The sequence below is a fragment of the Xyrauchen texanus genome, chromosome 13 (assembly GCF_025860055.1).
Source record: "Xyrauchen texanus isolate HMW12.3.18 chromosome 13, RBS_HiC_50CHRs, whole genome shotgun sequence".
Taxonomy (NCBI): domain Eukaryota; kingdom Metazoa; phylum Chordata; class Actinopteri; order Cypriniformes; family Catostomidae; genus Xyrauchen; species Xyrauchen texanus.
The window spans coordinates 12,052,704-12,065,982 of NC_068288.1; the positions used below are offsets into that span (position 1 = coordinate 12,052,704).

The 13,279-nt window shown below is 39.7% G+C and overlaps 1 protein-coding gene across 5 annotated transcripts in view; it reads right to left on the bottom strand.

Moving 5' to 3' along the window:
- The window catches only part of LOC127654236 (protein TANC1-like), a 113,080-nt gene that overhangs the window by 16,801 nt on the left and 83,000 nt on the right, over positions 1 to 13,279 (bottom strand). For all 5 annotated transcript variants that reach the window (XM_052141332.1, XM_052141334.1, XM_052141331.1 and 2 more), the window contains 3 exons: positions 10,612 to 11,219; positions 7,463 to 7,571; positions 6,967 to 7,089 (listed from right to left, as the gene is read on the bottom strand). In XM_052141332.1, coding sequence (XP_051997292.1) covers positions 6,967 to 7,089; positions 7,463 to 7,571; positions 10,612 to 11,219 — 840 coding nt within the window. The remainder of the gene's footprint in view (positions 1 to 6,966; positions 7,090 to 7,462; positions 7,572 to 10,611; positions 11,220 to 13,279) is intronic.

Sequence of the window (13,279 nt, forward strand, 5' to 3'; positions counted from 1 at the left end):
AGGTTTGTAGGGCTCCTTGCTCACACATGCTTTTCCAGTTCTGCCCACAAATCGGATTGAGGTCAGGACTTTGTGATGCCCGCTCCAATACTTTGACTTTGTTGTCCTTAAGCCATTCTGCCACAACTTTGGAGGTATGCTTGGGGTCACTGTCCATTTGGAAGACCCATTTGCGACCAAGCTTTAACTTCCTGGCTGATGTCTTGGGACGTTGCTTCAATATATCACATAAATTTCCCTTCTCATGATGACATCTATTGAGTGATGTGCACCAGTCCCTCCTGCAGCAAAGCACCCCCACAACATGATGTTGCACCCCCATGCTTCACGGTTGGGACGGTGTTCTTTGGCTTGCAAGCCTCATCCATTTTCCTCCAAACATAAACAGTAAACTTTTTCTTACATCAGACCAGAGGAGATTTCTCCAGAAAGTAAGATCTTTGTTCCCATGTGCACTTGCAAACTGTAGTCTGGCTTTTTTATGGTAGTTTTGGAGCAGTGGCTTCTTCCTTGCTGAGCAGCCTTTCAGGTTATGTCGATATAGGACTTGTTTTACTGTGGATATAGATACTCGTCTACCTGTTTCCTCCAGCATCTTCACAAGGTCCTTTGCTGTTGTTCTGGGATTGATTTGCACTTTTCGCACAAATTATATTAATCTCTAGGAGACAGAATGAGTCTCCTTCCTGAGCGGTATGATGGCTGTGTGGTCACAAGGTGTTTATACTTGTGTACTATTGTTTGTACAGATTAACGTGGCACCTTCAGGCATTTGGAAATTGCTACTCAGGATGAACTTGTGGAGGTCCACAAGGCTGATCTTGGCTGATTTCTTTTGATTTTCCCATGATGTCAAGCAAAGAGGCACTGGGTTTGAATGTAGGCCTTAAAATACATCTACAGGTACACATTCAATTGACACCAATAAGCTTATCAGAAGCTAATTGGCTAATTGCCTAAAGGGTTGACATTTTCCAAGCTGCGTAAAGGCACAGTTCACTTAGTGTATGTAAACTTCTGACCCACTGGAATTGTCAATTAAAAGTGAAACAATCGGTCTGTAAACAATTGATGAAAAAATTACTCATGTCATGCACAAAGTAGATGTCCTAAACGTCTTGCCAAACTATATTTTTCTAATGTAAATTTTTTTTTTAATGACTTCAACATAAGTGTATGTAAACTTATGACTTCAACTGTATAAGAACCAAAAAGTGCGCAAATAATTCTGCCATTTCTGCCAATTATACTTGCATTTTTCTCCATTATTTTTGTGTAGTACCAGTTTTAATGAGCTTCAGATATGATTAGTCGAAGTAATTGAAAATGTCAACAATAAAAATAAGTAAATAAAGAAGCACTCTCATTGTGGAATAAGTGAAGCTGGAACTGGCGCTCCGCTAAAGCAAAACTTGCGTGTCGAGCATCTTTAAAGGAAACACCTGACGTTACATCTTTAATGCAGTTATATTTAATGCATTATAGCTTTATTAAAGTTTAAATGATACGGAAGCAGATCATGTAAATAACTACAAACTCTGAAACTGGCCTCAGCGCCTCTTCTATGAGTTGCATGAATGTCCCGATCTAAGGGGAAGAGATTGAAACTGCACCCGGCTGCACTCGTCCCTCGAGTTTAATGCAGCTAGATTATAACGTGATTGCTCGCGACTTATTGAATCATAATATATGTCACTGTGCATTTCTTATTGTGAAGAAAATTGGCAAAATGCAGCTTTATTAATAAGAGAGTTTGTTTTTTGTGAGTTAAATATGGATTGAAGTGAACAGAAAGGTGTGAGAGGAAGTCTTCACCCCATAATACACTGCAAAAAAATATGTTTTGATTTGTTTTGTTTTGGCTTGTTTTCCAATATAAATATCTAAAAATCCTTTAAAAAAGATGCATTCACCTGACAAGCAGCATATAAGATATTTAGACTTGCTTTTAGAGAATAGATCTTGAATATTAGTATATTTTGTATTTAGGTAAATGTAGGTATAACCAAGGTAAAAATACACTTACATTTAAGATACATTCTCTTAAAGCAAATCTAAATATCTTATATTTTTCTTCTCAAGTAAATGCAGATTTAAGAATCTTTAGATGGAAAACAAGACAAAAACATGATAAGAATAGGACTTGCAGTGAATTTCTTTACTAAATTAATCTTAATAAAAAGTATTTTTTCCCTTTTATTCCGTGAATTATTTTTAAAAGTTAAATTTATTGTTAGTAAGCACGTGCTTACAACCTTTTAAGACGAGGCACAAGCTGAATAATCGGTTAAGAGCTAATGATTAATCCTTGCAATAATCGGCGAATAGATGAACCGTTACAATAATCGTTAGATTAATTGATTATCAAAATAATTTTTAATTGCAGCCCTACTTCTCATCAGTGTTACTTTACGTTGATATCAAGCATACTGAAGTTTCCTGAAGTCTTGTGCATGTATATGTGCTTTTTAAAATTATTCGAGAGGGCGGTTATTTCCTTTCAAAGCCACACGTTTAAAAATCTTGTTTTAGCGCAACAGTTCCTTGACCGGTAGAAATTTCATCTTAGAACTTCAGATTTACCGTCCTCGAGGTTTATAGAAATGTATCATAAATATGCTTTCATGTTAGCCAATGGATGCTATGCCCCTGAATGTAGCGCTACTACTTAAATTAAAAAATGTTTGACGGATAAAAATAGACCATGGCCGAAACTTTAAGCCTTGTTTGTACTTTAGCCTGGCACCGCAGCACATCTTGCGTGTGCAGCTCTCGGTGGCTCGTGGCATTTATACCTGATGAGCATGACAGTTGCACTCTTCTCCGAAACGATAGACAGCAGTACAGTGAAACTATCAGCTAATCCAGCAAAAAACCACAGTGAAGAAGCAATTTGCTGAACTTTACATTTACCTAGCCAGGTTTTATAATAATAGTTAATGTTCGCTGATCATATGCAAAAGGTGAACAAAACAAAAACACCTAAGAACAACAGGCTATTTACACTGTCGGTCAGTGGCTTAACTTTTATTTACAGATACTCAGTGTTTTATAGCGAAAATAAGTTCTATATTTAAAATAATTTAATGAAGTCCAATTATATTTAAATCATGTTACAAAGTTGTTTTACACAATATTAAATAAACAAGAGCTGTTAAGTAATATATCAATGAAATAAAATGTAAGTGTATCGTTTAGGCTTTTGGATAAATATGCTCAGTTGTCTTTCTGAACAAATACTGATGAGCTGCAACATGAGCTGCTGATGTGCTTGTCCTTTTAACATTATATGCAGTAATTTCACTCTCAAATTCGTCCAGTGGGATTGAAGCAGAGCGAGAAAATTGTCATGTGCACAAACACGCGAAACCTCGCGAACAAGCGGCAGTGTTGAATATAAACTCGGACCGTAAAAGTGATGGATAAAGATTTTTTTCTAGCGCAACCTCTGTCTACACCTTTGATCTATAATCTACAGCTTCAATATACAATCCACATAATTAATCTACAGTCCACTGCCTCAATCTACAGTCTACAGCCTCAATCTACAGTCTACAGTCTCAATCTACAGTCTACAGTCTCAATCTACAATCTACAGCCTCAATCTACAGTCTACAGTCTCAATCTACAATCTACAGTCTCAATCTACAATCTACAGCCTCAATCTACAGTCTACAGTCTCAATCTACAGTCTACAGCCTCAATCTACAATCTACAGCCTCAATCTACAATCTACAGCCTCAATCTACAGTCTACAGTCTCAATCTACAGTCCACTGCCTCAATCTACAATCTACAGCCTCAATCTACAGTCTACAGTCTCAATCTACAGTCCACTGCCTCAATCTACAGTCTACAGCCTCAATCTACAATCTACAGCCTCAATCTACAGTCTACAGTCTCAATCTACAATCTACAGCCTCAATCTACAATCTACAGCCTCAATCTACAGTCTACAGTCTCAATCTACAGTCTACAGCCTCAATCTACAATCTACAGTCTCAATCTACAATCTACAGTCTCAATCTACAATCTACAGCCTCAATCTACAGTCTACAGTCTCAATCTACAGTCTACAGCCTCAATCTACAGTCTCAATCTACAATCTACAGCCTCAATCTACAGTCTACAGCCTCAATCTAGTCTACAGCCTCAATCTACAGTCCACTGCCTCAATCTAAAGTCTACAGCCTCAATCTACAATCTACAGCCTCAATCTACAGCCCACAGCCTCAAACTACAGTCCACAGTCTCAATCTACAGTCCACTGTGTCAATCTACAGTCTACAGCCTCAATCTACAATCTACAGCCTCAATCTACAGTCTACAGCCTTAATCTACAGTCTACAGCCTCAATCTACAGTCTACAGCCTCAATCTACAATCTACAGCCTCAATCTACAGCCTCAATCTACAGTCTACAGCCTCAATCTACAGTCTACAGCCTCAATCTACAGTCTACAGTCTCAATCTACAGTCCACTGCCTCAATCTACAGTCTCAATCTACAAGTCCACTGCCTCAATCTACAGTCTCAGTCTACAATCTACAGCCTCAATCTACAGTCTACAGCCTCAATCTACAGTCTACAGCCTCAATCTACAATCTACAGCCTCAATCTACAATCTACAGCCTCAATCTACAGTCTACAGCCTCAATCTACAATCTACAGCCTCAATCTACAGTCTACAGCCTCAATCTACAGTCTACAGCCTCAATCTACAGTCCACAGCCTCAATCTACAATCTACAGCCTCAATCTACAATCTACAGTCTACAGCCTCAATCTACAGTCCACAGCCTCAATCTACAGTCTACAGTCTCAATCTACAGTCTACAGTCTCAATCTACAGTCTACAGCCTCAATCTACAGTCTACAGCCTCAATCTACAATCTACAGTCTCAATCTACAATCTACAGTCTCAATCTACAGTCTACAGCCTCAATCTACAGCCTCAATCTACAATCTACAGCCTCAATCTACAGTCTACAGCCTCAATCTACAATCTACAGCCTCAATCTACAGTCTACAGTCTCAATCTACAGTCTACAGCCTCAATCTACAATCTACAGCCTCAATCTACAGTCTACAGCCTCAATCTACAGTCTACAGCCTCAATCTACAATCTACAGCCTCAATCTACAGTCTACAGCCTCAATCTACAATCTACAGTCTCAATCTACAATCTACAGTATCAATCTACAATCTACAGTCTCAATCTACAGTCTACAGCCTCAATCTACAGCCTCAATCTACAATCTACAGCCTCAATCTACAGTCTACAGCCTCAATCTACAATCTACAGCCTCAATCTACAGTCTACAGTCTCAATCTACAGTCTACAGCCTCAATCTACAATCTACAGCCTCAATCTACAGTCTACAGCCTCAATCTACAATCTACAGCCTCAATCTACAGTCTACAGTCTCAATCTACAGCCTCAATCTACAGTCTACAGTCTCAATCTACAGTCCACTGCCTCAATCTACAGTCTCAATCTACAAGTCCACTGCCTCAATCTACAGTCTCAGTCTACAATCTACAGCCTCAATCTACAGTCTACAGCCTCAATCTACAGTCTACAGCCTCAATCTACAATCTACAGCCTCAATCTACAATCTACAGCCTCAATCTACAGTCTACAGCCTCAATCTACAATCTACAGCCTCAATCTACAGTCTACAGCCTCAATCTACAATCTACAGCCTACAGCCTCAATCTACAGTCTACAGCCTCAATCTACAGTCCACAGCCTCAATCTACAGTCCACAGCCTCAATCTACAATCTACAGCCTCAATCTACAATCTACAGTCTACAGCCTCAATCTACAGTCCACAGCCTCAATCTACAGTCCACAGCCTCAATCTACAGTCTACAGCCTCCTTTGTTCATGCCATGATACACTTCCACAAACATTTGTTGTGAAGATCAGACTTGGATAGATCCCTGTTCTTTAAAATTGTAGGACTTGTGTGAAAATCTGATGATGTTTTAGGTCATATTTATGCAGAAATTTGGAAAATTCAGAATGGTTCACAAAATTTCAAGCAACACTGTACCATCTTCAATCTACAGCCTCAATCCCCCATCTTCGGCCTCAATTTCAGTCCCTTTACCACTGCACATTATACAGTTTCCTGTTTAGTTTTTAGATCCTTCATAAAGTTTTGTTTTTTTTCAAACATGTGTAACATATAATCTAAAAACCAATACAGCAACACTTTAAAAAAACTAAAAAAGTGGATGTCAGTCCCCTGTAATGTCAAAGCTCTAAAAAACAGAAAATATTATTGGATCAGTTAAAGCATACTAATTGCTTTTTACACATTAATTTCATGGTGGAAGGTATGAAGTAATATTGGAGATCAGAGCCAAATTAATGCATTCTTTTTTAATGAGGACAATGGCAGTAAGGTAATGGAGGCTTTATTAAGATACTGGATTAAGCGGGAACACGTTAAAAGCAAAGGAAGCACAATTGCCTTTATTTAAACAAACACAGCAGGAATTAACGAGCAGCTCTCCAGCCAAATGGTTGTCAAGGACACTGGTGCGCACACATGGATTCAGAGTGATGCTTTTTTTATTAAAACTCAAGGCTTAGGAGAGGAAATTACAGGGAGAGTGGAGTCTAGACTGCAATTAACATGTAATAGAATTAATTAATAAATGTAGTCATTACGTAAGGCGTTTTCAATAAGCATCAGTGCTAATTACTATGTTCCCTGTGACTTATGAAATCTTCTTCACTCTAGATGACTCAGAGCGCTGTAAGGATATAGCTCTTCATGTGCGGTTGAATGCGTCAATCACAATAACTGTTGGGAGTCCTGTTCAACAATACATGTGCGCAAAGCAGTTTTTTACTTTAAGATTGGCACTGCTTTTTATAAAAGATGTTCTCATTGGCACATTGCGAACGAGTATGCATTCGTTCTCTGTAAATCTTTGCATGTGCATATACATACCTTGACGTTGGGTGTGTAGAGGTTTCTAAGGGAGGAAAGAGCTGCCGAGAGGCTGTCTGTACTGTAGCTGATCCACAAGGGCTGCAGAACACTGGAGGAAACTCCTGTTCTCTTACTGTGACCCTGACAACAGAGAAATGGGAAGCTAAAATAGTGGCCACTTTTTTAAGCACATACAATTTGAGAGTCTCAATCCGCTCCTTGGTTCAATACTAAGAGAAGAGCCCAGGGTGCCATTTCTAGGGCTGTCCATTTGTCAAACTCATTCCAGAAATGTGCAGAGTGCATTGTAAAAACCAGTAACATGATAGTGTGTAATAAAGCATTGCTTATTAATTAAATAATGTTTACTTTTGATTATGTGTCATTATGAGCCAAATGCTTAGCGGATCTTGGTTCTTACCCTAACCTGAATTTATGTTCACAATATACAGATTCACATCATAGAGAGTGGAATGAGTCCGAGCTATTGATTTTGAGTATCTGTGCTTCCTACCTTGAATATGTGTGCTTTAAGGATGTGATGGCCCAGTTCCATGGTTTGTTGGCGGTTGAGCTTTCCTTCTTGACGTGACAGCATGAAAGCCATCAGAGCGTGGCCGCTTCTGTTTACCAAAATCAACAACAATTAATCAGAAATCTCCATCTTGGTCAGGACTGATATCATCCTCATTCGTTATAATAATATGGAAATCCCCCGGCCAAAGAGAGTTCTTTGGTTGACTCTCCTCTACTTTGTGACAAAATGGTTCAGCCTGATTACTTTCTGATTAACACAACATGACAGCGGATGAATGAACATCATTTCTCTGTTCTCTTCCTCATAGACAGCAATTTTCTTCCTTCCCCTTCCAAACACCATCCATGAAGTTTCCTTTGTACAAGTCCCTGTTTGATCCACTCTTCGGTTCATAAAAGTGATGGAGCTATTGAGGCTTTTCTAAATGAGAACACTGAGTAATGTGTGTGTTTAGGTGGACAGATAATTGAAGTGTCTGAAAAATGAAAGAACTACACAGGAGTAATTTCACATTCAAAGACGAACACACACGCAAGCACACTCTAGTTACTCCCTGCCTGAACTCAATTAAAAGAAAAAAACAAAAAAATAACACAACAAATGACAAACCTGGTCTACCAGTGCTCAAAACATGCCAGAAAGTTGGGGAGTTCAGGGTGTTCTGTGGATGCATACTGGCCAAAGTCAACATAGCCCACCCCAAGTCTCTTTAATATTCTGATATGGCTGGGTTCTGTCCTTCTGATCTAATAGTCTATCATTTGCTAGCCGAAAATCATAAGCCAATAATATAGAAAACCTATAGCACACATCTCCTCAACAAATGACATTGTTTGAGGTTTGCTTTACCCACCTTGATGTTTCAAACCTACAGCTGTGGCCAAAAGTATTGGCAGTGACATCATTTTTGTGTTTCGCAAAGTTTTCTGCTTCAGTTGTTGTGGTGTTGATTCACATTGTTTCTAGATTATTGTGCAGAGTGATCAGATGCATTTTAAATAATTGCAAAAAGCTTCAACTTCATTTACTTTATCACAAAAACCCAAATTTCACTGTTTTTTGGCCCTGGCACAAAATAACCAGCTAACATCATTTCACTAATCATATCAGCAGCACCTGGGAAAGTGTGAACGAGTAGTAGTCAGGTGAAATCACTTTATCATTCTGATTGGATTATAAGTGCAGACTGATTGCTATTTAAGGAGGGAAGAAGTGCTTCCAATCATTGTGTTCTTGTTAGCAATGGTACCTCTAAAGAAAGACGTGCAGCCATCATCGCTTTGCATCAAAATGGCCTCACATGCAAGGAAATTGCTGCAAAGAATATTGCACCTGAAAGAACCATTTACCAGATCATCAAGAACTTCAAGGAGAGAGGTTCAACTGCAGTGAAGAAGGCTTCAGGATGTCCCAGAGTGTGCAGCAGGCGCCAGGTCTCCTCCTGAGGAATCAGTTACGGAATTGTGTCACCACCAGTGCAGAGCTCAATATTGGCAGCAGGTTGGTGTGAGTGCATCTGCACGCACAGTGAGGCGAAGACTTTTGGACAATGGCCTGGTGTCAAGAAGGGCAGCAAAGAAGCCACTTATCTCCAAGAAAAACATCAAGGACAGACTGAAATTCTGCAGGAAGTACAAGGATTGGACAGCAGAAGACTGGTGCAAAGTTATTTTCTCTGATGACGCCCCCTTCCGACTGTTTGGGACATCTGGAAAATCGATAGTCTGGAGACGAAAAGGTGAACGCTACCATGAGTCCTGTGTCGTGCCAACAGTGAAGCATCCATGTGTGGGGTTGCTTTTCATCCAAGGGAGTGGGCTCTTTCACAATTCTGCCCAAAATCACTGCCATGAATAAAGAATGGGATCAAAACGTCCTGCAAGAGCAACTTCTCCCAACGATCCAGGAGCAATATGGTGATGATCCATGCATTTTCCAGCATGATGGAGCACCATGTCACAAGGCAAGAGTGATAATGAAGTGGCTGGGAGATCATTACAATAACATTTTGGATCCGTGGCCAGGCAACTCATCGGATCTTAATCCCATGGAGAACCTGTTGTCAATCCTCAAAAGGCGAGTGGACAAACAGAAGCCCACAAATTGTGATCAACTCTGAGCACCAATAAGTCAAGAATGGATCTCCATCAGTCAAGATTTGGCCCAGAAGATGATATCCAGCATGCCAGAGCAAATTTCAGAGGTTATGAAGAACAAGGGTGAACACTGTAAATATTGACTCTTTAATTGAATGTTTTTGCCAATAAAGCCTTTAAAACTCATGTAACACTTATCATTGTTTTCCAGTGTAAAATAGAAACATGTGAAAAAATTCTCTACAAATACTGAAGCAGAAAACTTTGCAAAACACAAAATGTATGTCAGTGTCGATACTATTGGCCACGGCTGTATATGACTTTTGTTCTTTTGCATGAACAAAAGGACAAAAAATTAAATATGACGAAGCTCGGGGGCCTGTGTAGCTCAGTGAGTATTGATGCTGACTATCACCCCTGGAGTGGCGAGATCGAATCCAGGGTGTGCTGAGTGACTCAAGCCAGGTCTCCTATGCAACCAAATTGGCCCAGATGCTAGGGAGGATAGAGTCATATAGGGTAACCTCCTTGTGGTCTCTATAATGGGTGGTTCTTGCTTTCGGTGGGGCACGAGGTGAGTTGTGCATGGATGCCGCAGAGATAAGCGTGGGCCTCCTAATGCGCTCAACAAGCCACGTGATAAGATGCATGGATTGACGGTCTCAGTCACCACGAGGACTTTGAGCGCATTGGGAATTGGGCATTCCAAATTGGGGAGAAATAAAAATATGGCAAAATCCATTGGTTCTTGAGTGTCACTTTGTTCATCATACAAAGTTTTCGTACGTCCTCAGAAGATTTTGATTATGAATTACGAGTCGCATGAACTACTTTTATGACACTTTTCTGTGCTTTAAAGTGAGTTGCTATCAGCTGCTACTCTTTTGAAATCAGCTAACTGCACATCCTTTAAAAACATTTGTGAACGGAAGTGGAACGACATGAGGGTGAGTAAATGATGATAGAGATTACATTACATACAGAGAACTATTTCTTTAGGGGTGCCCAAAAGGAAGTGACAATACTCACCTAGGGTCGCACAAGAAGTCAGTGCTCTCGCCATCGGCCCTCCATACCAGCCATTCCCTAAAGGAGGGGTGGCAGAACATGCGCGTTCTGTCTCTGCGGCCAATTAGAAAGCAGGATAGAGCATCCATGCGCTGCTGGAGGTCCTCCCATTCCAGCTCTCCTCTCATGGAGCCGGCATTCAGTGCTCGATAGAGCTGCTCGTCCGTCAGAGGGTGCAAAGAGGCCAGAGCCACGTTCAGTAATGGCAGCACACGCTCAAACGCAGAGGCTGATGGGAACTTCATGTTGCACTGAAGCAGGTAAAGCTCAGACAGGGACACGGGTATCACCTTATAGCTTGAGCTTTTGATGACCAGGTGACCTTTCTCAAACAGGTCAAGGGTTAATTTTAGGTACAGATAGGATCCCTGACTGCGGCCGATCAGGTGGGCGCTAAACTTAGAGATGTTTGCCGGGTCAGCTTTGCCGTTGATGGCGATGTTGCTGATGATGTCAGGGCTGTGATCTATACGGTGCTGGATGTAGGAGGTGAGGTCAGAGGTTATGTCCTTGTTATCATTGAAATCATCCAGGGAGATGATGGGAAAGGGGAAGAGACTGGTGACTTCCTGTGAGTTCATAAACACAAAAGCCAATGTAAAGACATTTGTAAGTATAAGCCATAAGAATAAAATATGAAGTTTGAAAGTTTATTTCTTAAACAGTTAATTACTCTAAATTCTGAATGGATTAACTGTTTTCAAAGCCTTTGTTAAATGCAAAAAAAAAACCAACATTGCCATAAAAAGCATACAGTTAGATTAATACACTATTTTCCTTGTGGAAGAAATGTTTATTCACATTATTATTAATAGAAAATGTAGCTATTAATTATTCATATTTATCATAATTTTATTTTATTATTATTTTTTATTTTTATAATTTATATTTATCATTATTAATATTATTACATTAATAACAATATTTATTTTAATTTTTTATTATAGAATATTATACAGTATACATTTAATAAATTATAAGTCATATTTATAAATATTGTTATGTATTATTATTTAATATAATTATAATTTATTGTATACATTTATTTTTTATTTATTTATTTATTATTAATGAAGGTAACCATTTATTGAATACTAGTTTTATCCTACCCTTACACATGGTAAACCATATCTGTAACACCAAGCTTTCTTGTTGATTTATTATTTATTGGCTTTCTTAATTTTATTTAGATGTTTTAGCGACCTTTAGTGACCCAATGAAAACAAATCATAACACAACAAAAATCTTCAGTATCCAAAAAGCCTTTTTAATGCAATTCCTAAAAAGCAATTCAATAATTCAAAACAGCATAATTCAAAAAGCAATAGCATCAAAAAGAGACCACCTGCCTCTTCCAATAACAAGACAAGCAATTAAAATGAAAAAGTTGGGATTTTAAGGGATGACTCTTCACTTGCTCACTGCACTTCTCTGCACCATAGCACAAGAGTAATGACCACCAGCATTGTGGAAGAACCCCTTTTTCTTGAATAATTATGGTTCCTTTCCGATTGCAGTTTTAAGCTGTAACCCCTGACAACAGGGTGCCCTTGATGACTGCAAGAGGAACAATATATGAATACTACAAAGACCACGGTAGAACTCCTCATATATTTAACACAAATGAAAACTAGACTATAAGGTGCAGATGTACAGTCCATTAAATGTGTTGTAATGTTGTGTACCTCAGTGTTGATCGTCATTCTATGTGGTGAAAATCTGGCTTAATTCCAAAACCTAGTGAGTTGCCTTGCTGCCTACTGCCTATATAGGCTGCCGCCTTCTATGGGGCACTCTAACCATCACAGAGCCTCAAAAGCAAGTGATTTGGAATGCTCTACATAGGAAGCAAGTCTGCACGTCGCACAAATAACACCACAAGATTTCATTTCACTTTGACCATAGAATTTTGGTCTCACAGGAGTCGCTCTTACATCTGTGGTCATGAAGTCATTTGATAGACTTGTGTTGACTCACTTGAAGGACATCACTGGACCCTTTCTTGATCACCTTAAATTTGCCTATTTAGCAAACAGGTCTGTGGATGATGCAGTCAACATGGGATTGCATCATATCCTGCAACAGATCAGGGACATATACAAGGATACTTTTTGTGGACTCCAGTTCGGATTTCAACACCATCTTCCCAGGTATTCTTCAGACTAAAGATGCTGACTACCACCCCTGGAGTCGCGAGATCAAATCCAGGGTGTGCTGAGTGACTCCAGTCAGGTCTCCTAAGCAACCAAATTGGCCCAGTTGTTAGGCAAGGTAAAGTCACATGGGGTAACCTCCTCGTGGTCGCTATAATGTGGTTCTCGCTCTCGGTGAGGCACGTGGTGAATTGTGTGTGGATGCCGCGGAGAATAGCATGGGCCTCCACACGCACTGGGTCTCTGTAGTAAAACGCTCAACAAGCCACAAGATAAGATGCGCAGATTGCCTGTCTCAGACGTGGAGGCAACTGAGATTCGTCCTCCGCCACCCAGATTGAGACGAGTCACTATGCCACCACGAGGACTTAGAGCGCATTGGGAATTGGGCATTTCAAATTGGGGAGAAAATCCCCCAAAAAACTGTATCTAATATGTTAAAATCTGAAATGATCTAATCATTTGGCAACAGACTG